This window comes from Salvia miltiorrhiza, unplaced genomic scaffold, assembly GCF_028751815.1.
Source record: "Salvia miltiorrhiza cultivar Shanhuang (shh) unplaced genomic scaffold, IMPLAD_Smil_shh fragScaff_scaffold_143_1, whole genome shotgun sequence".
NCBI lineage: Eukaryota > Viridiplantae > Streptophyta > Magnoliopsida > Lamiales > Lamiaceae > Salvia > Salvia miltiorrhiza.
Window position 1 is genome coordinate 271,470 of NW_026651418.1, and position 24,808 is coordinate 296,277.

Sequence of the window (24,808 nt, forward strand, 5' to 3'; positions counted from 1 at the left end):
CTTCCTTCAGTACACCATCAATGTTTCTTTAATTTTGTCATTTTAGTATGTCCCCACAAAATGTACAAAACCCATAGCACAATTTACTATAGTGGGACTCATACTTCAGTCATGCACCACACAATATGTGATATTTTATATAAAAAATTGGACAATCATATGTATTTTATGCAAAATGCCACTTTCTTTTTCTCTTACCTTTTTTCACATCATGATGGGAGTATTAATTATCGTAAAAATGCATATACCGTTATTTATTTTATTCATTTTCTATTCAATAACATTCACTTTGTGTTTAGTTGTATGTATTTTTTATTTAATACTCTCATCGTCCACAAAAATAGTTCATTTTTGTCATTTTAAAATGTCCACAAAAATTAATCTCTTTCTATTTTTGAAAAATATCTATCACATAGTGCCTGATGGGCCTTATTTTCTACTCACAATATAATTAATTATTATTATAAATACTACTCCCTCAAACCATGAAAGAACTTCCTAGAAGGGAGTGACATGCGTTTTAAGAAAAATATTATTGAGTGTATTAAAAATAGAGAAAAAGTTGTTGAGTCTATTGAAAGTTGTGAAAAGGTATTACTATAATTAATATTGAGAGTTGTGAAAAAGCGAAAGTAAGAGTAATTATAAGTGGTGGGGTATAGTCAAAAAATAGGTAGAAAGTGTTTTTGTGGACGTCTCAAAAAGAAAAGATAGGAAGTTCTTTCATGGACGGAGGAAGTATTTTTTAAGTGAGACATTTTTTCCATTCATAATACAATAAAATTTTTATTAAAACTTGTGTCGTTTCTTACTAAAACTATTTTTTATGAACGTAAAGAGTATTAAATAAAATAAAATACATGTATACACTTCTTGCCATTAAAAAAAATCCTTTAAAACCTTAAAAAATAGATAACCTCAACTCACGGTCAACGAATAAGTTTAGATACTAGTATATTCTATTGAAAGCTTCACTGCTATATGCTAGTATATAGGTTTGAGCTAAGCTATAAACCCCTCTTAAAATATAAAATGCAAACTAATGAAAACGTTTGAATTTTATGTAAAACATGTTCGAATTCACTGTATAAGTGTTTGAATTTCAAAAATTAAAATTTTCACTTTTTATGAGATTCGAACACATGACCTTAAATTCATTTAACAAAATGATGAATCAATCATAAATCTTGATAATCTAAAGGCTAAAAATTGTTCTTATTTTAGTATTAATTTTCGGTATGATCCATGTTGTTGCTTAATTTAACAGTAGTGATGTGTATACATCTCAATTGGTTGTTTATAAAATTATGATTTCTTTTTATAGAAAACAGTAGAATTAAAAGAGAGATATGAAAAACGTGGCATTTAATGACCGTTTATGTATTAGTTGTTGTCACACATACTACAAGAGGAAGGCAGATGATGATTAATTTTCGGTATGATCCATGTTGTTGCTTAATTGAACAGTAGTGACATCTCAATTGATTGTTTATAAAATTAGTAGTATTTCTTTTTATAGAAAGTAGTAGAATTAAAAGAGAGATATGAAAAACGTGGTATGTTGAGGTCTTTATCAGTCCTTGAATTGGTAATTAGGATTTATGTATAAGTCGTTATCACACATACTACAAGAGGAAGGCAGATGATGATCGTGGACTTAGATCGTCCATACCTTTAATTACCCTACCCAGCTAGATATTTCTCTCTCAATATATTTCTTTCTCCCATTTTTCCAACTTTTATCGTACAACACTTAAATTTTATTTGTCACGGCCTCTCTCCCTATATGAAGTTTAAATAAGAACTTCGATTTAAATTGAGAATAAAGAATTATTCTTACTCTTTTAATCATGAAAATTTATCTTAAATTTTTGTTATTGCATTCATTCATTAAAATAATCATTCATTAAAATAAGATATCTATTTTTGTTATTGCAATAACAAAGTAACATTTGCAGAAAGCTAGTCTGAGGATGTGACCTCCCGCGTTTTACTCCTCCATTCTCAGCCGTCCGATCTCAACATTCTTTTCGAATCCGAATGTGAATCCAACTTGTTCATTGTTTTCTCTCTTTGATTCTGCATTATTCACTTGGAAAAGCCGCTATCAGTTCCTTTTCCCACCGACAGCTTCTACTTTTGTTGCAAACTCGGTATGCCACCTTTACTTTCCCGAAAAGGATCAACTATGATTGCATTGTGATTATCGCCGTTTGTTTATTATTTCTACGTTAAGAAATTTTATTTCTGGTTTGTCAAGCAAATCTAGTTCACTGGTGTAGATGCAGAAGGTGTGATCTCTCTTGTTTAATTTATTTGAATTTGTGCCTTTATGGGTTGGCCAGTTGGTAGGGATAAAAAAAATTAAAGGGGGGTGGTCTCAACCAATGTCAACACGACTGTCAATTTTTTTTGAAATTGGGAATTGTGGATTTTCTGGATTTGAAAAAAAACATGTAAATCTAATACTTGAAGGAGCGGGACAGTGTTGGTCAGTCTTGTGACTTTGTGAGTACTTAGGATCACTTTCAGTCCTTTTCTACGTGCCTGAGCTGTCTTCTCGCTGTTTTATCACAATAATAATTACTTTGAATTATTCGGCCCAAACCCACAACTCGCGCCCAGGAGAATAATTATCCTGATCTGACCCGACCCGTCTCACATATACATGCAATCTAACAGAAGAATTTATATTTTTTGTTATTTTAATCGGTCCTCCAATTTTATATCATTTTAATTTTTAGTAAAATTGTTTTACAGGGTTGTGCATTGCACGCGCCCTTCAAAAATGCCGTCCGCACTTGGTGCGGAGAAGAGAAGCTGGCGCGGTATTGCAGGGGGCACGCCCGCGCCAGGCCCGGGCTAGCGTCCGCGCCCCCCAGTGTGGGTGCTCTAATTGTGATTAATTTCAGGCATGGAGTAAAAATGCCGAGATATCCATGGACAGATGGCGCGAGCCATGTGACGCAGTGTCCGATTAGTCCCGGCAAGAGGTTTAGACAACGAATTCTGCTCTCCAACGAAGAAGGCACTTTATTTTGGCACGCCCATAGCGATTGGTCTCGAGCTACTGTTTATATATGGAGCCATCATCATTCTACCGCCCAAGACACACTTCAAAATCAACAACCACAACGTGACGGTGGTGGGCATGGACGGCACCTACACGAAGCCACTGAATACCGATCACATTGCGAATGCCCCCACCGCAAATCCTAAAAATTGTCACATCAGTGATGGGCACGTCACGCTTGCCCACGGTGGATAAATGATCTATCACTAGCACAACTTAGTTTTGAGCATTATCTTGTCTGAAACTTAAAATGCCATAACTGAGTTTTGAGCATTATCTTGTCTGAAGTTTAAAACACCATAACTGACTTGTGAGCATCATCTCGTCTAGAGTTTGAAAGATCATAATTGAGTCTTGGTAATCTCGCCTCTTACTTATGAGCATCATCTCTAAAACTTGAAAGACGAAAAATTGAGTTACGAGCATCATCTTGTCTCAAACCTTATACAACATCGTCAAATTTGAAATCATATTCAATCACATATATATAGTTAATTATTTAAGTGAATACATCTATATATAAACGTATTATATATATACATATTAATTTGTGAGTATGATGTGATAGACTTCTAATATTATATAATAAAATAAAATACAAATATAAATCTTTTTTTAGATATGGAAATTGATTAAAAATTTATAAAAAAAATAAGAATTAATGAAAATTGAGAAAAATCAGAATGGGGTGATTATACGATGCCACGTAGGATATGATTTATTTTGCTATAATGTAAAAATTGATTAGAAATGTATAAATAAATAAAAATGAATGAAAATTGAGAAAAATTAGAATGGAGTGATTATACAATACCACGTAGGATAAGATTTATTTTGCTATAATATATAGAAGATGAGGTTGATTCTAATCTTTTGATTTATTTATTTCAAGGTCGCAATAAATGTGAATTTCTGACATCCGAAAAGTTGGGGTTCTGTAAACTGGTGCGCATATTGAAGGTTAGGTATAGCTACTAACTACAATCTATGAGTTGAGTATATTAGGTGTAGCTACTACACGCTCAGATGTTGCAAATAAGAAAAACATTCCTTATTGAAATTGTTATACAGAAATCCATTATCTGTCTCCTAGGGCACGAATGTTTATACCCAAACAACACACATATCAACTACAGCCATCCTATATTCATAAAAAATTCGAAAAAAATGGTGCAATTCTATGGAGTGATTCACCACAAACAACACACATATCAAGCTCGAATCGTTTAAGGCTCGTGCACTAATTCGATTGAAGGCTCGACTGAAGGTTTGTGAACAGGCTCGCAAACATGTTCACGAACAATCGAATCCGAACATGTTCGCGAGCTCAACGAGCCGAGTAATGTTAGACTCGAGCTTTGCTCGATACTATCGAATTGAGCTCCGAATTAACGAGCTTTTTTTCAAGCCGAATCTTAAATAGCTTGCGAGTACCTCTGTTTATTTACAACCCTAGGTGGTACCGTGGTAGTGTTAGGTAAGAATGAAAATTTAAAATGCCGTGCGGTAGTGTCAGGTGTTGGAATATAAGTATATATAATGGAGAATTTATTTAATTGGTAGGAGGAAATTTAGAGAAATTGGTTGTGGACGTGTGTGTGCTTAGAAATTTGAGTGGAAGGATTGTAGTTTACTAACACAATTTTTCTTCAATTCACTTCATTCTTAACAATTGATACAACCTCCACATATATATAGTAGTCAAGTGAGAATTCTAGAATTCTCTTGATTTCTATCTAGATTTTTATACTTATTTTACTATTAGAATTCTCTATATTTTTCTTTCTTTCTTTCTTTTTCTTCTTAAAATATCTTGATTCTAGATATTTCTAATACAAATATCTTCACTTAAAAAATCAAGTTTATTTTTATATTCCAACACTTCCCCTTAAACTTGATTTTTCATTCCGAGCAAACTTCTGAATTTGGCGAAATCCTTTCACAACGTGCCTTGCTTTATATCTTTCAACTTCACCTTTGGAATTCTTCTTAACCTTATGCACCCACTTGACTCCAATGGCCTTGTGCCTTTCCGGTAGTGTCACGAGCTCACACGTATCATTCTTGTTTATAGCTTTGATCTCTTCGTCCATTGCAACTCGCCAATTTTCACTATTTGCTGCTTCAGGTTCATAATCAGCAGATAGGCAAAACAAGGTGAGATCTTCTAACCTTTCAGTGTCTTCATATATCTCATCCAAATTCCTTGCTCGTGGTGTGGCTCTTTCATTTAAGAAAGATGGTGGCGAGTCTTCAGTAACTTGTATAGGTGAAGCTGGCGGAGTCACTACCTCTTGTTGGACTTCTCCAACTTGCTCGACTGTCCTTTCATCATCGAATTGTGGGATGAAGGTGAAGTCACCACTGGGATTAAAATCCCACACTCCTTCTTCGTCGAACTCCACATCTCGACTTATCACTGTTTTCTTGGTATTTGGATTATATAACTTATAGCCTTTAGAGTTAGAGTCGTACCCGATAAAGATGAATGCTTCGCTTTTATCGTCGAGCTTCTTCCTTCTCTCAACTGGTACATGCACGTAGGCTTTGCTCCCAAATACCTTTAGATGGGAAATTCCTGGCTTTCTCCCAATCCAGGCTTCTTGTGGAGTCATTCCCCACACGCTCCTTGTCGGCGATCGGTTAGACAGGTACACCGCGCACGCTACTGCTTCGGCCCAAAACTCTTTAGGCAGATTCTTCGTCTTTAGCATGCTCCTCGCCATCTCCATGATTGTTCTATTTTTTCTTTCTGCCACTCCATTTTGTTGGGGGGATCTTGGAACTGTCAGGGGCCGTCGAATTCCATTTGCTTCGCAAAATTCTAGAAACTCCCTTGATGTGAATTCTCCCCTCGATCAGACCTCATGGCCTTGATTTGTCGACCGCCCTCCTTCTCGACGACAGCTTTGAATTTCTTGAATGCATCAAATACCTCTGACTTCTGCTTCAAGAAATATACCCACGTTTTTCTAGAAAAATCATCAATGAAGAGCAGAAAATAATTATTTATACCGACGGAGCTTGGATTTATTGGCCCACACACGTCAGCATGAATCAACTCCAGTGGCTTTTGAGCTCTTGAGCTTGACTCCTTTGGGAATGGTTTTCTAAACTGCTTCCCGAGTAGACAACCTTCACAGAGTTGATCGGGATGTTTGATGGATGGTGGGCCTCTCACCATCTCTTTCTTTGATAGCAACTCCAAACCACCAAAATTCAAGTGCCCAAACCGAAGATGCCACAACCAAGACTTATCTTGGTAACACGCTTTCAGGCATTTTGCCATGTCATTTCGAATATTTAATAAGAACATTCTATTTTTAGACATTGGCACCTTAGCAATAAGATTATTTTTACCATCTCTTATTGAAAGGTTATAATCTCTCATGTGAATATCATAACCTTTCTCTAAGAGTTGTCCCAAACTCAAGATATTATTTTTCATATTGGGCACGTAATAAACGTTGGAAATAAATTCATGATTTCCATTCTTCAAGCGAATTAAAATTTTTCCTTTTCCTTTAACTTGAATTTTAGATTCATCACTAAAGGAGACGTTGCCACTTACCGACTCATCAAGCTCCACGAACATGCTTCTCTTTCCGCACATGTGGTTGCGTGCACCGGTGTCGAGGTACCACGTGTCATCTTGTCTTCCAGCTTCTCCTTTATATGCCAGAAGCACACTACCAATTTCTTGACTTGTATTTTCAGCATAATTGGTCTTTTCTTCAATCCTTACTTTTTCACTTCTGCACTCGAAAGCATAGTGCCCAAATTTATGGCAATTATAACATTTTATTGAAAATTTATCGTACCTCGACTGCGGATTGCTCCTCCCTCGACCACTTGTGAACTCATTTCTTTCGTCCTCGTCCACGTCCACGTCCACAGCCTCTGCCTCGATCTTGTCCTTGGCCATGTCCTCTCCCGAATTGTTCACGACCATTGCTCGGACCTTCTTCTTTATCTTTTGAGCTTACTTGCATTTTTAAAAGTTGCTCTGAAATCTCTTGCTTTTTCTTTTGCTTCTCCTCATATGCTTGCAACGACCCCAACAAGAGATCGATTGTCATCTCCTCCAAATTTTTAGTTTCTTCAATCGTTACCACAATGTGCTCAAACTTTGGGGTTAGTGATCGTAATATTTTCTCCATAATTCTTACATCCTCCAATTTTTTACCATTTCTTTTCATTTGATTAGACACCGCCAATACTCTTGAAAAATAATCCGAAATCGATTCAGGCTCTTTCATATGTAAAGACTCAAACTCTCCTCTTAAAGTTTGAAGTCGTACCTTTTTTACTTGCTCCGCTCCTTTGCACGCGTTCTGGAGCTTCTCCCACGCTTCTTTGGCGGTACTCGCATTCGAGATCTTCTCGAAATCGTCGTCCCCTAGTGCTTGATAAATGAGACAGAGAGCCTTCTTGTCTCTCTTTCTCGTTTCTCGCAATCTATCTTTTTTTTGTTGGGATAGTGTGGCCTCGTCCTGCGGCTCTTCGTAGCCGTTCTCCACAATCTCCCAAATGTCGTGGGCTCCCAATAGCGCCTTCATCTTGATGCTCCAATTGTCGAAGTTGCTCTTGTTGAGCATGGGGACTTGAAACAATTGTAGGTTGGCCATTCCACAGGTAGGATTTTATGGCTCGGATACCACTTTGTTGGAATATAAGTATATATAATGGAGAATTTATTTAATTGGTAGGAGGAAATTTAGAGAAATTGGTTGTGGACGTGTGTGTGCTTAGAAATTTGAGTGGAAGGATTGTAGTTTACTAACACAATTTTTCTTCAATTCACTTCATTCTAAACAATTGATACAACCTCCACATATATATAGTAGTCAAGTGAGAATTCTAGAATTCTCTTGATTTTTATCTAGATTTTTATACTTATTTTACTATTACAAAATATCTTCACTTAGTCACTTTTTCTAGAATTCTCTATATTAATTTTTCTTTCTTTCTTTTTCTTCTTAAAATATCTTGATTCTAGATATTTCTAATACAAATATCTTCATTCTAGATATTTCTAATACAAATGTCTTCACTTAAAAAAATCAAGTTTATTTTTATATTCCAACATCAGGTAAGAGTGGAAATTTAAAATGCTCTATTGTATAAAAAATGTCATCTTTCATAAATACAAGTTTCTTATGCCGTATTCTTTAAATACGTCTAATGTTGGTGGTTTTGCTTTATTTTTTGTGAAAGTCTTACACATTTGACCGATTTGACAGCTATCAATCATAAATGTGTAAGAAAAATTTGAAAAAGAGAACGATCTGACTGCCCGAGTGGCTAGATGATCTAGCCATCCACCCGTCAGATGAACTCTTGACTGATAGGTCAAATCGTAAATAATTGAAATTGAACAAAAAATAATTAAAAACTAAAAGAAATTGATCATAAGACACCAAAATTGGGAAAGAAGTAGCGTCCCCACGGTTCACATGCCCCATATATATATATGGACTATTTTAATTAAGAGCTATACAATTTGTAAAATAGATAATAATTAATATTCAACTATTTTAAATATAATAAAATGTTTTATGTTGGTTATGTTTTGATTGATCGAGTATATATTTATTTTAAAATGTATTAGGAATTCTGCCATATTTTATTCATTACATTAATATTTATTTATTATTGTGACATAGACAAGCCATATGTTAATTAAAATCGAATTTATTATTAAGATAGAGATAAGACTGTTAATGTCTAAGGTGACCTCCACGTCAGATTACTTGCCAACTCAACATGTTACATCTCAGCATGAAGAAGCTAAAGTCCAAGGCTATTTGCATGGAAGAGAGCACGTGATATTGTTGGATAAAGTTCAAGTGTAGCTGTTATATACATGTTGGATTAGTGCTTTTAGGGTTTGTTGTTGGTGGTGTTCTAGTATGTTCCTTGAAGCAGGGGCGTAGCCAGGGGGGCTGAAGCCCCCTCCCAAATTTTGAGTTTTTTATAATAATATATATATATAGGGTTGGGTTCCTGTAGTATCCAAGCTTATAATAGATCCCTAGATCCCATTCTTGACCACACATTTATAACATGTGGCGCATCTGCTGAAATAGAAAGTTTATAACATGTGGCGCATCAAGATGGTGACACGTGGCAAGGAGCTTCCAAGCATTTCAAGGTAAAATCTGGAGAGGGGTAAAATTGGAATTTAATTTTCGAAATTAAAAATTAAAAAATATATATTTTTTTAGATTTTCACAAAATAGATATATTTTAGATGCATAAAGTCTTACACGAAAATGCATAAAGTTTTCACATGAAATGCATAACTTTGAATAGAAAAATGCATTTGATTTTTACAGTTTTGGTATTTTCACCACCCCACCCTATACCACCCCCAAACCCACCCCACACCACCCCCCAACCCTCCCCATTACCACCCCCCCAAAAATAGGCATGTTTCACATGCATATAAAATCAAGCAAAAATGCATAAAGTTTTTACATAAAAATGCATTAAATTATACAAAAAATGCATTTCATTTTAATAAATCATGTGAAAACTTTATGCATTTTCGTGTGAGATTTTATACATCTAAAATATATTTATTTTGTGAAAATTTAATTTTTTTTAAATTATTAATTCCAAAAATTATATTCCAATTATATTCCGGTAGTATCCAAGCTTATAATAGATCCGTAGATCCAAATCTAGACCACACATTTATGACATGTGGCGCATCAAAATGGTGACACGTGGCAAGAAGCTTCCAAGCATTTCAAGGCAAAATCTGGAGAGACGTAAAATTAAAATGTAATTTTCGGATTTAATAACTAAAAAAAAATTAGATTTTCTCAAAATAGATATATTTTAGATGCATAAAGTTTAATACGAAAATGCATGAAGGTTCATATAAAAATGCATAAAGTTTCATATAAAAATGCATAAGATTTCACCCCACCCCACCCCCTCACACCCCTGAACCCCACCCCACCCCTGCCCCACCCCCACCGCACCCCACCCACGCCCCACCCCCCACCCCACCCGCCTCCCCCCCCCCCCCCCCCAATTTTTTTTTCAAAAACTGATTTTCTGATTGCTGACCCACCCCTGCCCCACCCCCACCCCCCACCCACCACCCACCCCCCTCTCCCAAATTTTTATTTATTTTTTCAAAAATTGATTTTCGACCACTGACCCACCCCCACCCCAACCACCGACCACCCACCCGCCCCCCCAAAAAAAAAAAATTTTTCAATTTTTTTTTAATTTTTGGGGATGCATAATTTCATACACTGATATGCATATATTATTACATGAAAATGCATAAAACATTAACTACAAATAATTATTTTTGCAAATACACCCTAAAATAAATACTAAACACTAAAACCTATATACACTAAAAACTACACACTAAAACCTAAAAACTAAACCCTAAATACTAAAACACTAAACTCTAAACATCATTAAACCCTAAACACTAAAACCAAAACCCTAAAATAAATACTAAACACTAAAACCTATATACACTAAAACACTACACACTAAAACCTAAAAACTAAACCCTAAACACTAAAACAGTAAAATCTAAACATCATTAAACCCTAAATACTAAAACTCAAACCCTAAAATAAATACTAAACACTAAAACACTACATACTAAACCCTAAACACTAAACCCTAAAAACTAAACCCTAAACCCTAAACCCTAAACACTAAACACTAAACACTAAACCCTAAACCCTAAACCCTAAACCCAAAACACTAAATCCTAAACACTAAAAACCTAAACACTAAATCCTAAACACTAAACCCTATACCCTAAACCCTAAAAACTAAACCCTAAACACTAAAACATTACACACTAAACCCTAAAAACTAAACCCTAAACACTAAAAACCTAAACACTAAACCCTAACCCTATACCCTAAAATAAAATATTATAAAATGTGTGTAGATAAAAAAGAAGAATGCATAATTGACAAACATGGTTTTCGTACCTCAATTCCACATGTTTTGTTGTCATTTCCCTTCATGTTTTGCTTGTGAATGCTTGTTTGTGCCCGAATATTTAGTTTTATGAAGATTTGATATCTTTGTGTAGTTTTGGAGTAATTTCAGGAAACATCAAGGATTAATTGGAGGATTTTGAAGATATGAGATTGAAGTACGTCTCGAGAGGAATCCGTGAGCGCAAACGGCGACCAAATCCGAGTCCGGACGAGGGAGAACGGAGCAAAACGAGCGGCCTGCGCAATACGCCCAGTAGCCCGCGGTCACCACCCGCGGCCGCGGGGTGGGACCGCGGGTCAGCTGCCCCCGACTCAGGAGACACCCGCGGTCACCACCCGCGGCCGCGGGGTGGGACCGCGGGTCCCCTGACTCTTCCCCACGTTTGAAGGCCGCGGACGCGGGCCGTGACCGCGGGAAAAGAGCGGAGCATCCCCAAGTGGGCCCCAGTCGCGTTTTTCAGCCCTTAACCCCCATTTTTCCCCTTTTCCTCACATTATTCATCATCCCCAACATCACACACCCACTCCATCTTCCCCAATTCTCTCCAATTCCAAACCCTAGCCTCCATTCTCTACCATTTTTTCTCTCTTCCACACACAAAAACAACACCAAAATCAAATAAAGAAGGGGAAGACTTGGAAAGGAGCTCATCAAGACTACATGATTGAAGATCAAGATTATAGGATTTGTCTATGAATCTCTATCTCTCTATATCTTTATTTATGTTTTCTTATGACTTGAGATTTGCTTTTATTATGAATATGCATGGCTAAAATCTCTTATCTTAGGGATTAGATTAGATGGATTTGTAATGGATTGATTTCTTTGTTCAATATATATCTTGATTGTGCTTATTGTTATCTTTTCAAGTCCTAGATTTATCTCTTGTATGATTGGTTGACCACCTTTTGTGCATTTCTAATTTGTGATTTGAATCGGGAGAGGATAATTACAATAGATTAGGAGTTTGATACATATCATCTCAATAAACCGGGAGGTTGAGAGGTGGGTGAGGGCTTGTTGATCTTTTGTGCTCTTGGGAGTTATAGGTTAGAAATTGACCGGGGACGGCAATTATGACCCGTAATCTACTGTTTTAGTCGTCCGGGAGGGGGCTAAAACTAGTGGGGAGATCGCCCTAGATAAGTAGGCCATATCAAGATTAATATTGCTTTAGATTGAAGTTCATTACGATCCATCGAAATCTAGTCCCTAGGATAACTTTCCTTCGAGTCATTCCCCAATTTATTAACTAAGTTTATCTTGTTGTTATTTTATTTATTTGCTTATTTAGCTTTGTTTTAGTTCTCAATATCTCTTCATCTTTGGTTGTCTAAATAGATTGAAAACAACTTATTAATAGTATTTAGAAGTTTAAATTCACCAATCCTTGTGGAATACGACCTTGCTTCCCTTATATTGCAACTACACCGTATACTTGCGGCGTGGTGAAAATAATAGCGAACAAGTTTTTGGCGCCGTTGCCGGGGATTGGTTGAGTTTTTACTTTTGATATTGTGAAAAGTTGTTTTTATCTAATTTAGATATTGTTTTTATGTTTGTTTATTTATATGTTTATTTATTTTTGTTAGAGAAAATTGCTCCACAACCGTGAAAGCGGCACCAAAAATGGATGATGGAAGGAATGAGTTGGTTGAGCAACTCCAACTACAATTGGCGTTGATGCAACTTAAGTTGCGTGTTTTAGAAGCCAAAAGAAATTGTAGGCAACCATTGATCCAAGAAGCCTTCCAACCAACACCTTCTTATGGTGGGTATTATTACATGGGGTGCAATGCCATGGAGTGGAAATCACCTTCGGAGTATGAAGACCATTTCAATAGTTGGAATTATGAAAATTCTTATTTCACTCAAGAAGGCTTTCAAGGGGGAAAATGGTACTATCAAGAGGAGAAACCGAACGTTAGAGACGATCTTCTACAATGCTTCATAGCTACACAAGCTTGGATAGAAAAAAGTCTAGCAAAATCGGAGGTTATGCTAGAAGAGCAAAGAAGGTCTTTGGCTACCACTATGGAAAATCAAAAGCGAATTGATGATTTGTGTATGACCATTAGCCTTCAAAATGGAACCTTGTATGAGGAACCAATGCCAATGCTAAGTGAAGAGCCTCAAGAAGTTGAAGAAAAGTATGAAGAAGATGAGGATCAATTCTCCAAACCCCTTGAAGTCGAGAGCCCAACTTTTCCGACACAACCTCTTCAATTCCAAAAAGATGAAGATTTCACAAGCTTTAAAGAAAGCAAAGTCAAAAATTTTGTCGATCCTTACCTCGACACGGGCGATTCTATGAAGGCTTGCTTCTTTCACTTTTATTTATCTTCATCTTTTGATTTTCATTTTGATTTATCTAATAAGGAATTGTTTGAGTGTTGTGGTACTTTAGATGGTGAACGAGATTACCATGACGCCCGTGATGTCTCAAGAATTGCAAAGCCACCATATTTTTGGGTCGCGGTGGATGGAGCATACAAATTTGATGAGAAATGGCCACCGCCTAAGCCTCCACCTTCCTTGTGAGTACGAGACAAGTAGCCATTTTCTTCTTCTTCGTCCAAATTTATTTCTCCTTTGTGTGAAATAAGTTTGGGGGGAGGGTGAAGACGGGTTACTTATCTCATTTATCCGTTGTTTATTTATTTATTTTTTTTCTTGTTTAGTTACTTTAGTTTAGTTATTTTACAATAATTAGTTTTGTCTATGTTTTTGAGCTTTTCCTTGTCTTTTATTTTTGAGCTTGATTGTTGAAAAACATGAGTTGGATGAAATGTGTGTTGGGCTTATGATATGAATGTTGTTTTTGAAAAGAATTTGTTGTGTTTCACTTGTTGATTTTGCATGTAGAGTTTGAACTTGTGACAAATGAGCTAAATGTTGTACCTCCAAGAACTTGAAAACGAAAATGAGCTTGTGAGAATTGAGCCCTTGATTGTCATACATTTACAATCTCATTTTGTTCTTGAGTGTAAATCATTTGAGCATGTGTGTTGATCTCTAGAACTTGCCATGAGTCCTCTCTTGAAAATAAAAGTAGATGTGTTGTTAATATTGAAGTGATTTAAGGCCATCCTTGTTAGCCACTTGACTTAAATTGTGTCCAAATTCTCATATGATCCTAGTTTACCCTCTTTATGCCTTGTAGCATTTCTTTGAATTAACCAATGATGGGTAGAACTTAGATTGTTAGTGGTTACTTTGATAAAAATGTTTGGGAAATGATTGAAATTGCTTATCAAGCTTTGATTGAGTGAAAATCACTAGTTCCCTTTGAGCTTAAAAAGAAAAAGAAAAAAAAAAAGAAAAAAAAATAAAAATGAATGTGAATAAAAGAGCATAAAGGGGAGTGATTTGCCTTTTGAATCATATCATGATAAGTATCACTAAGGGTGAAAAGAAGAAATGTGGGGATATTGGTTTTTGATTGATTAAAAAAGAGAAATGGTGAATTTGACTTGTTCATTGTGATTGTTAGATTGTGGGATATGAGTCATTTGCCTAAAAACACCTCACCTCACCAAAGAGCCCTCATTACAACCTTATGAAAGCCCTTGTTGATCATTATTTATAACACATTGAAGTATAGAGAGTTAGGATAAATGGCAAGCCTATGGTAGATTGCATACATGGTTCAATTTGAGTGCAAACACGTCCAATCTAAACACTTGAGAGTTGAGTGCATCATTGAAACATCCACATTTGTGAGGATTCAAGCTTGGAGGCCATAATATTGAACTCTTCATCACTTGTGATTTCTTGGAATGCATTTCTACTTGTGATACACTTTTTAAAGATTTTTTGAAAAATTATTGAAGCCCTTGAAATGACACCAATTCATGCTTACATGTTTGTTTACTTTTATTTCTCTTCTCTTCGTCGTTTGGGGACAAACAACACTTTAAGTTTGGGGGGGTTGACAAACATGGTTTTCGTACCTCAATTCCACATGTTTTGTTGTCATTTCCCTTCATGTTTTGCTTGTGAATGCTTGTTTGTGCCCGAATATTTAGTTTTATGAAGATTTGATATCTTTGTGTAGTTTTGGAGTAATTTCAGGAAACATCAAGGATTAATTGGAGGATTTTGAAGATATGAGATTGAATTACGTCTCGAGAGGAATCCGTGAGCGCAAACGGCGACCAAATCCGAGTCCGGACGAGGGAGAACGGAGCAAAACGAGCGGCCTGCGCAATACGCCCAGTAGCCCGCGGTCACCACCCGCGGCCGCGGGGTGGGACCGCGGGTCAGCTGCCCCCGACTCAGGAGACACCCGCGGTCACCACCCGCGGCCGCGGGGTGGGACCGCGGGTCCCCTGACTCTTCCCCACGTTTGAAGGCCGCGGACGCGGGCCGTGACCGCGGGAAAAGAGCGGAGCATCCCCAAGTGGGCCCCAGTCGCGTTTTTCAGCCCTTAACCCCCATTTTTCCCCTTTTCCTCACATTATTCATCATCCCCAACATCACACACCCACTCCATCTTCCCCAATTCTCTCCAATTCCAAACCCTAGCCTCCATTCTCTACCATTTTTTCTCTCTTCCACACACAAAAACAACACCAAAATCAAATAAAGAAGGGGAAGACTTGGAAAGGAGCTCATCAAGACTACATGATTGAAGATCAAGATTATAGGATTTGTCTATGAATCTCTATCTCTCTATATCTTTATTTATGTTTTCTTATGACTTGAGATTTGCTTTTATTATGAATATGCTTGGCTAAAATCTCTTATCTTAGGGATTAGATTAGATGGATTTGTAATGGATTGATTTCTTTGTTCAATATATATCTTGATTGTGCTTATTGTTATCTTTTCAAGTCCTAGATTTATCTCTTGTATGATTGGTTGGCCACCTTTTGTGCATTTCTAATTTGTGATTTGAATCGGGAGAGGATAATTACAATAGATTAGGAGTTTGATACATATCATCTCAATAAACCGGGAGGTTGAGAGGTGGGTGAGGGCTTGTTGATCTTTTGTGCTCTTGGGAGTTATAGGTTAGAAATTGACCGGGGACGGCAATTATGACCCGTAATCTACTGTTTTAGTCGTCCGGGAGGGGGCTAAAACTAGTGGGGAGATCGCCCTAGATAAGTAGGCCATATCAAGATTAATATTGCTTTAGATTGAAGTTCATTACGATCCATCGAAATCTAGTCCCTAGGATAACTTTCCTTCGAGTCATTCCCCAATTTATTAACTAAGTTTATCTTGTTGTTATTTTATTTATTTGCTTATTTAGCTTTGTTTTAGTTCTCAATATCTCTTCATCTTTGGTTGTCTAAATAGATTGAAAACAACTTATTAATAGTATTTAGAAGTTTAAATTCACCAATCCTTGTGGAATACGACCTTGCTTCCCTTATATTGCAACTACACCGTATACTTGCGGCGTGGTGAAAATAATAGCGAACAATAATCAAGAATAATAAAATGCATATATTATTACATGAAAATGCATAAAACATTAACTATAAATAAGTTTTTTTTTTTGGGGGGGGGGGGGTGGGGTTGGGTCAGCAATCAGAAAATCAGTTTTTGAAAAAAAAAAAATTGGGGGGGGGGGAGAGGGGGTGGGGGTGGGGCAGGGGTGGGGGTGGCGAAACTACCAGATTTATTAAAATGAAATGCATTTTTTGTATAATTTAATGCATTTTTATGTGAAAACTTTATGCATTTTTGTTTGATTTTATATGCATGTGAAACATGCCTATTTTTGGGGGGTGGTAATGGGGAGGGTTGGGGGGTGGTGTGGGGTGTATTGGGGGGTGGTATGAGGTGGGGTGGTGAAAATAACAAAATTGTAAAATCAAATGCATTTTTCTGTTCAAAGTTATGCATTTCATATGAAAACTTTATGCATCTTCGTGTGAGACTTTATGCATCTAAAATATATCTATTTTGAGAAAATTTAAAAAATATATATATTTTTTTTAAATTTTTAATTTCAAAAATTACATTCCAATTTTACCCCTCCAGATTTTGCCTTGAAATGCTTGGAAGTTCCTTGCCACGTGTCACCATCTTGATGCGCCACATGTCATAAATGTGTGGTCAAGATTTGGACCTATGGATCTATTATAAGCATTGGATACTACATGATCCCATTCCTATATATATATATATATATATATATATATATATATATATATAGGGTGTGGTTCTAGAGAGAACTACATTATTTGTGAGAACGGGAGAACCATCAAATCTAATGCATTCACTGTAAAAATTAATGCATCCGCTGTTAAAATTAATGCACTCAAAAAAATAAAATAAAAATGCTCCCTTCAGGATTCGAACCCATGATCTGCATTCATCCAACAAGATGATGCATCCACCGTAGATCTTGATGATCGAATGGCTGAAAATGGTTCTCCGGTCTTCTTTTATTTATGGTTCTTTCCTGAACCTCTCCCTAGTGAGAACCACAATTATCGTGAGAACATAAGAACCAATAAAATTACTGCATCTGCTATACAAATTAATGCATCCGCTATTAAATTTAATGCATCCGAAAAAAATAATTTTTTTGCTCCCTTCAGGATTCGAACCCAGCACCTGCATCCATCCACCAAGATGATGCATCCACCGTAGATCTTGATGATCGAATGGCTTAAAATGGTTCTCCGTTCTTATTTTATTAGTGGTTCTTATTTGAATCTCTCCCTATATATATATATATGTTTATATTATAAAAGAAATTTGTTTTACAAAAGTTGATTAGCTTGTTATATTCTTCCATTTATAATTAATTTAAGGATAATTGTGTTATTTAAAACTATATAATCTATAAAAATATTATACATTATTATGACTATTATGCTTGTCTTTTATTATTATTGATTCTAGCTTGTAATTTATTGAAAATATATAATTTATGAATATATTGTTTGTTATTATTGTTATTATGCTTGTCTATTAATAAAAAATGCCTAAACTGTACGAAATGACAAAAAAAAAAATAGTTTGTAATGTATTGAAATTAATTTGTAATATATTAAAATTATATAGTATATGAAAATGTTATTCTTTATAATTACTATTATGCTCGTCTTTTAATAAAAAATGCTTTAAAAATACAAAATGTCCCAAAAAAATTTGTAATGTATTGAAACTAATTTGTTATATATTTAAATTATATAATCTATGAAAATGTTGTTATTTATTATTACTATTATGCTTGTCTTTTAATAAAATAATGCCTTAAATATACGGAATGTCCAAAAAAAATTTCTCGGGGGCGGTAAGTTCAGCCCCCTCCCAAATTAATTCCTGGCTCCGCCACTGCCTTGAAGGAATATATATACTGTAACTTGTCTTCCTTAATGATATCAAAAAAAATTTAGATCCAATACACAACCTACTCTGCTTGTCATCAATGGCTTCCTTACTTCTCCATTGTTATTTTGCTTTTTCCATGTTTCTAATCAAAGACATCTTAAAATCAAGAAAAAACTAATTATAATGTGAATGAAACGTGTTTTACTTAGAAAAACTAATCAATGAGTAAAGATTTAATTGTAAAAAAAACTACGATCATTCCATTTACAAAAACTCGTGACATTGTGAATGATACGCGTTTTAATAAAATGTGAATGAAATTAGTAAATGAGTAAGATTCTATTTTAAATGTGAGTAGAATCGTGTGAAACATTTATAAATAGAAGCGACAATTTTTTCGTGGATGGAGAAAAGAGGGAGTAACTTTTATAATTACAACTAGAAGAGTCTTGTAATGAGATGTCTAGCTCTTCTGCATGCACTTGATCAAATTTTTAACCATCTCTTCTTGTAGTTGGATCAAGTATTTCCAAATTACTAATTATATCATGTCCAATATACTCCCTTCGTCCCAACTTTTAGTATCCAACTTTCCTTTTTTGGCCGTCCCACATTTTGTTATCCATTTCTATTTTTAGTAAAAGTAGGTGAAGCCCTTACTCCACTTTAATTATTTTAACTTTCACATAAAATGTGAACCCTTATTCCACTCACAACACATCAATCACTTTATTAAAACACATGACGTTCTCAACTGGATACCAAAAGTCGGGACGGAGGGAGTAATATAGAAAGCAAAAGTCATGCACGTCACGTGAAAGAATTAAATACTCACGTACGGTTAATTTCAGAAATAAATGAGAGGAGATGTTCAGTAGATAGAATTCAACATTATAAATACGGAGAGAAGAAAAAGGAAATAAATGCACACCACTGAAAAAATGTTTTGTTATAGGAAGCTCAAGGTTTTCATGCTGTGCTACCTTGGTATTATTATGGCTCCAGTCCATGCTGTAGTTCATCATAAGTTTGAAGTATATATGTTCTAATAATATTAATTGATTTTGTTTTTTTATTTATAGAAAAGGTAGCTAATTGGAAGTGTAAGTTTGCAGGTGAGAAGAACTTCACACACAAGGCTATGCACCACCAAAAGCATGCTAACGGTAAACGGGCAGTTCCCAGGGCCAACTATATATGCTCGAAGGGGAGAATTGGTGGTAGTCGATGTTATTAATCGTGCCGATGCAAATATTACTATCCATTGGTACGTCAAATTCAAGCATTTGCATCAAACTCATCATATATCATCATATATATATGGCGATCGATTTCAGGCATGGAGTAAAAATGCCGAGATATCCATGGACAGATGGCGCCGACGCTGTGACGCAGTGTCCTATTACTCCCGGCAAAAGCTTTCGACAACGAGTTCTGCTCTCCGACGAAGAAGGCACTTTGTTTTGGCACGCCCACATCGATTGGGCTCGAGCTACTGTGTATGGAGCCATCGTCATTCTACCGCCCAAGACACACACTTATCCTTTCCCTAAGCCTCATGCTGAATTTCCCATCTTACTAGGTATAATTAAAATTCTCGACCAATATTAATTGTGTTGGAATTCTATAGATTCGGAATAATTAATAAATGTTGCATGCAGGAGAGTGGTGGAATGATGATGTGCAACAAGTTTACGAGGATTTTATGGCCTCAGGAGCCGCTCCCCAATTGTCTGATGCTTTCCTCGTGAATGGTCAACCAGGCGACCTCTATCCCTGCTCAAAACAAGGTAAAATCCAAACAAGTAGGAGTCAAACGAAGATTGATACATTTCTATATTTCGTAAAAATAAGAAATTTTAAACTCTTCATTAACACTAATTAAGTATTCTCTTATTATCTTCTATCTCCTACTTTATCACTTTATTATCTTCTCTTTCTTATTTTATCAATTTATTACATTCTCTCTCCTACTTTATCACTTAATTATTACACACTTAAAACACTAATCTACAACTTCTTAAATCTCGTACCGAAAAGCAAATGTATCGTCTTGACGGGGACATGGAGAGTAAAAGTTTTACTAATTAATTTGGTTTGATGCAATTAATGCAGATACATTGAAGTTGAGTGTGGAACCGGGCAAGACTTACCTGATCAGAATGGTTAACGCAATGATGAACTTCATTACGTTCTTCAAAATCAAGGACCACAACGTGACGGTGGTGGGCATGGACGGCGCCTACACGAAGCCGCTGAACACCGATCACATCGCGATCATCCCCGGCCAGACCATAGATTTCCTTCTGGAAGCCAACCAGCCGCCCAGCCGTTATTACATGGCCGCCAGAGTATACGCCGGCGCCCCCTTGGGGCGTACTTACCTCCCAACCACAGTAATCGTGGAGTACGTCGGTAACTACACCCGGCCCTCATCACTGCTGCTTCCGTCTTTCCCTGAATTCGACGATTTCCGTGAGGCCAGTTCCACCCATTTCAGCAACAGGCTCAGAAGCCTTGCCGACGACAACTACCCCATCAAAGTTCCTATGAACATCACCCACAACATGTTCGTCACTGTCTCCGTCAATACGTTGCCCTGTCTCACAAATTCTTGCCTGTACACCTACAGGCTGCTGGGCAGCATGAACAACGTGACCATGTTGTTGCCCAAAACCCAAAATATTCTTGAGGCCTATTACAAAGGGATCAGAGGAGTTTTCACGCCCGATTTCCCAGCGATGACACCAATAATATACAACTTCACGCAAGGTTATAAGCCGGAGAATTTGGCGCCCGCCCATTTCGGAACGGCGGTGTACATGTTGGACTACAACTCGGAAGTCGAGATGGTGCTTCAAGGCACCGACTATGGGTATGGCGATGGAATCGATCATCCCATGCATTTACATGGACACAGCTTCTACGTTGTCGGAACTGGATACGGGAACTTCGACCCGAACACGGATCCGCCAAACTTTAATCTCATTGACCCGCCGTTGGGGAACATGGTTGCCGTTCCAAGAAATGGATGGAGTGCTATCAGATTTAAGGCTAACAATCCAGGTTCAGTTCCCATCTCCTTTTCCTTTATAAATTAAAGTTAAGCAAGAGTCTCATAGCTTATTAAGTAATTAAAGTTGCATTAATATTATCGCGCGCAGGAGTGTGGTTCATGCACTGTCATTTCGAGCGTCATCACAGTTGGGGAATGATGATGGCGTTCATCGTTAAGGACGGGGAAGCCCCCAATGAGAAGATGTTGCCTCCGCCCCCAGATATGCCCCGCTGTGAAGCGCCCCCTGCAGCCTCAACAATTTAGAATTAATTAATTATATCAATCCGCACGTATTGTAAAATAACTGAGTCTTACTTACACAAGGCTCACCATGATTCATAAGAAAACCAGCATGGGTTTCTTTTATTTAAACTAGTGTTATTTCTTTTAGTCCTTCCTTCAGTACACCATCAATGTTTCTTTAATTTTGTCATTTTAGTATGTCCCCACAAAATGTACAAAACCCATAGCACAATTTACTATAGTGGGACTCATACTTCAGTCATGCACCACACAATATGTGATATTTTATATAAAAAATTGGACAATCATATGTATTTTATGCAAAATGCCACTTTCTTTTTCTCTTACCTTTTTTCACATCATGATGGGAGTATTAATTATCGTAAAAATGCATATACCGTTATTTATTTTATTCATTTTCTATTCAATAACATTCATTTTGTGTTTAGTTGTATGTATTTTTTATTTAATACTCTCATCGTCCACAAAAATAGTTCATTTTTGTCATTTTAAAATGTCCATAAAAATTAATCTCTTTCTATTTTTGAAAAATATCTATCACATAGTGCCTGATGGGCCTTATTTTCTACTCACAATATAATTAATTATTATTATAAATACTACTCCCTCAAACCATGAAAGAACTTCCTAGAAGGGAGTGACATGCGTTTTAAGAAAAATATTATTGAGTGTATTAAAAATAGAGAAAAAGTTGTTGAGTGTATTGAAAGTTGTGAAAAGGTATTACTATAATTAATATTGAGAGTTGTGAAAAAGTGAAAGTAAAAGTAATTATAAGTGGTGGGGTATAGTCAAAAAATAGGTAGAAAGTGTTTTTGTGGACGTCTCAAAAAGAAAAGATAGGAAGTTCTTTCATGGACGGAGGAAGTATTTTTTAAGTGAGACATTTTTTCCATTCATAATACAATAAAATTTTTATTAAAACTTGTGTCGTTTCTTACTAAAACTATTTTTTATGAACGTAAAGAGTATTAAATAAAATAAAATACATGTATACACTTCTTGCCATTAAAAAAAATCCTTTAAAACCTTAAAAAATAGATAACCTCAACTCACGGTCAACGAATAAGTTTAGATACTAGTATATTCTATTGAAAGCTTCACTGCTATATGCTAGTATATAGGTTTGAGCTAAGCTATAAACCCCTCTTAAAATATAAAATGCAAACTAATGAAAACGTTTGAATTTTATGTAAAACATGTTCGAATTCACTGTATAAGTGTTTGAATTTCAAAAATTAAAATTTTCACTTTTTATGAGATTCGAACACATGACCTTAAATTCATTTAACAAAATGATGAATCAATCATAAATCTTGATAATCTAAAGGCTAAAAATTGTTCTTATTTTAGTATTAATTTTCGGTATGATCCATGTTGTTGCTTAATTTAACAGTAGTGATGTGTATACATCTCAATTGATTGTTTATAAAATTATGATTTCTTTTTATAGAAAACAGTAGAATTAAAAGAGAGATGAAAAACGTGGCATTTAATGACCGTTTATGTATTAGTTGTTGTCACACATACTACAAGAGGAAGGCAGATGATGATTAATTTTCGGTATGATCCATGTTGTTGCTTAATTGAACAGTAGTGACATCTCAATTGATTGTTTATAAAATTAGTAGTATTTCTTTTTATAGAAAGTAGTAGAATTAAAAGAGAGATATGAAAAACGTGGTATGTTGAGGATTTATGTATAAGTCGTTGTCACACATACTACAAGAGGAAGGCAGATGATGATCGTGGACTTAGATCGTCCATACCTTTAATTACCCTACCCAGCTAGATATTTCTCTCTCAATATATTTATTTCTCCCATTTTTCCAACTTTTATCGTACATCACTTAAATTTTATTTGTCACAGCCTCTCTCCCTATATGAAGTTTAAATAAGAACTTCGATTTAAATTGAGAATAAAGAATTATTCTTACTCTTTTAATCATGAAAATTTATCTTAAATTTTTGTTATTGCATTCATTCATTAAAATAAGATATCTATTTATAAATACTAGCAGAGATGACGTGCGTTTGCACGTAAAAAAGAATTATTTTAATGAATAAATTTTTATGAGTGTAAATTTATATTTTATTTCATTTTGTAGCAATATTTATCATTTTAATTTATTTTTTCTTTTAAACCAATTATTGGTTAATTTTTTTAAAGTATAATGTTATAGAACTCATAAAATTAAAACAAAAAATTAAATTTAGTATTTAAAAAAATTAATTAATTAAACATCACCTAATTTTGTCGTCATATTTATTTTATAGATTTCATCTTTACATAATTAATTTTAATTCCAAAGATTCTTGTAAAATTATACTTCTCAAAAAGTATATTATGTAATCCTTTGTATTTTAATTCTAAATTGTTAAAATTATATAATAAAAAATATTAACTTATATGATGAAAATAGTAATTGATATGATGAAGAGTCCAAATTGATACTACTACTTAAATAAGTATTAAAATATAAAAGATAAACCACAATATATTTATTGATATATTATATGTATAATATATTAAATTATATAATTGACCTTAAATTAAGCATATATGAAGGATATAATAGGCAAATTAAATTTTGTAAAACAAGGCTCTTTTATAATAGGTATAGATTTTATTAAATAATTTTCATAGAAATTATTTTAAATTTTCTTAATCATATTTTGCCCCCCTTGTCTTTAGGGGTCTGGCTCCGCCCCTGAATGTGTTAGGGGGTGTATGATAGGGAGGTATATGCTACTTTTCCCTAGAATTAAAAGAGAGAGATGCAAAAGTGGTATCAGTCCTTGAATTGGTAAGGATTTGTTACCCATACCTATGCAAATAATTTGGCATTTATGTATAAGTCGTTGTAATATCCCGTTTACCCAAGATAAATTTAGAATTTATTTTGAACTTAGAAGTCAGGATGATTCACACCGGATATAAAGAAAATGAATTTATTTTAATTCCAACAAAAATGATTTACAAAAACATTTGTAAATTTAGTTATTAAATTTATATGCATTGCATATTTATTTATATTAAGCATTTAGCATCTACACGAGCTATTTATTTAAGCAAACACTGAACGATTATTACAGTTTTCATAGTACAACCCGGAAGACTT

The 24,808-nt window shown here is 35.2% G+C and overlaps 1 protein-coding gene across 1 annotated transcript; it reads left to right on the forward strand.

The window, feature by feature from the left end:
* The first annotated feature begins 19,270 nt into the window (after positions 1-19,270).
* LOC131002509 (laccase-14-like) lies at positions 19,271-21,812 on the forward strand. Its single transcript, XM_057928986.1, has 6 exons — positions 19,271-19,398; positions 19,480-19,631; positions 19,702-19,946; positions 20,026-20,154; positions 20,480-21,430; positions 21,529-21,812. Exons 1-6 carry the CDS (start codon positions 19,288-19,290, stop codon positions 21,684-21,686), a joined length of 1,746 nt encoding a protein of 581 aa, XP_057784969.1. The 5' UTR covers positions 19,271-19,287; the 3' UTR covers positions 21,687-21,812.
* The last annotated feature ends 2,996 nt before the right edge of the window (positions 21,813-24,808 follow it).

Coding starts and splice junctions, on each gene's coding strand:
- LOC131002509 (XM_057928986.1), top strand. CDS start 19,288: ATGCACACCACTGAAAAAATGTTTTGTTATAGGAAGCTCAAGGTTTTC. Junction 19,947..20,025: donor TGAATTTCCCATCTTACTAG/GTATAATTAAAA, acceptor TGTTGCATGCAG/GAGAGTGGTGGAATGATGAT. Junction 21,431..21,528: donor ATTTAAGGCTAACAATCCAG/GTTCAGTTCCCA, acceptor TATCGCGCGCAG/GAGTGTGGTTCATGCACTGT.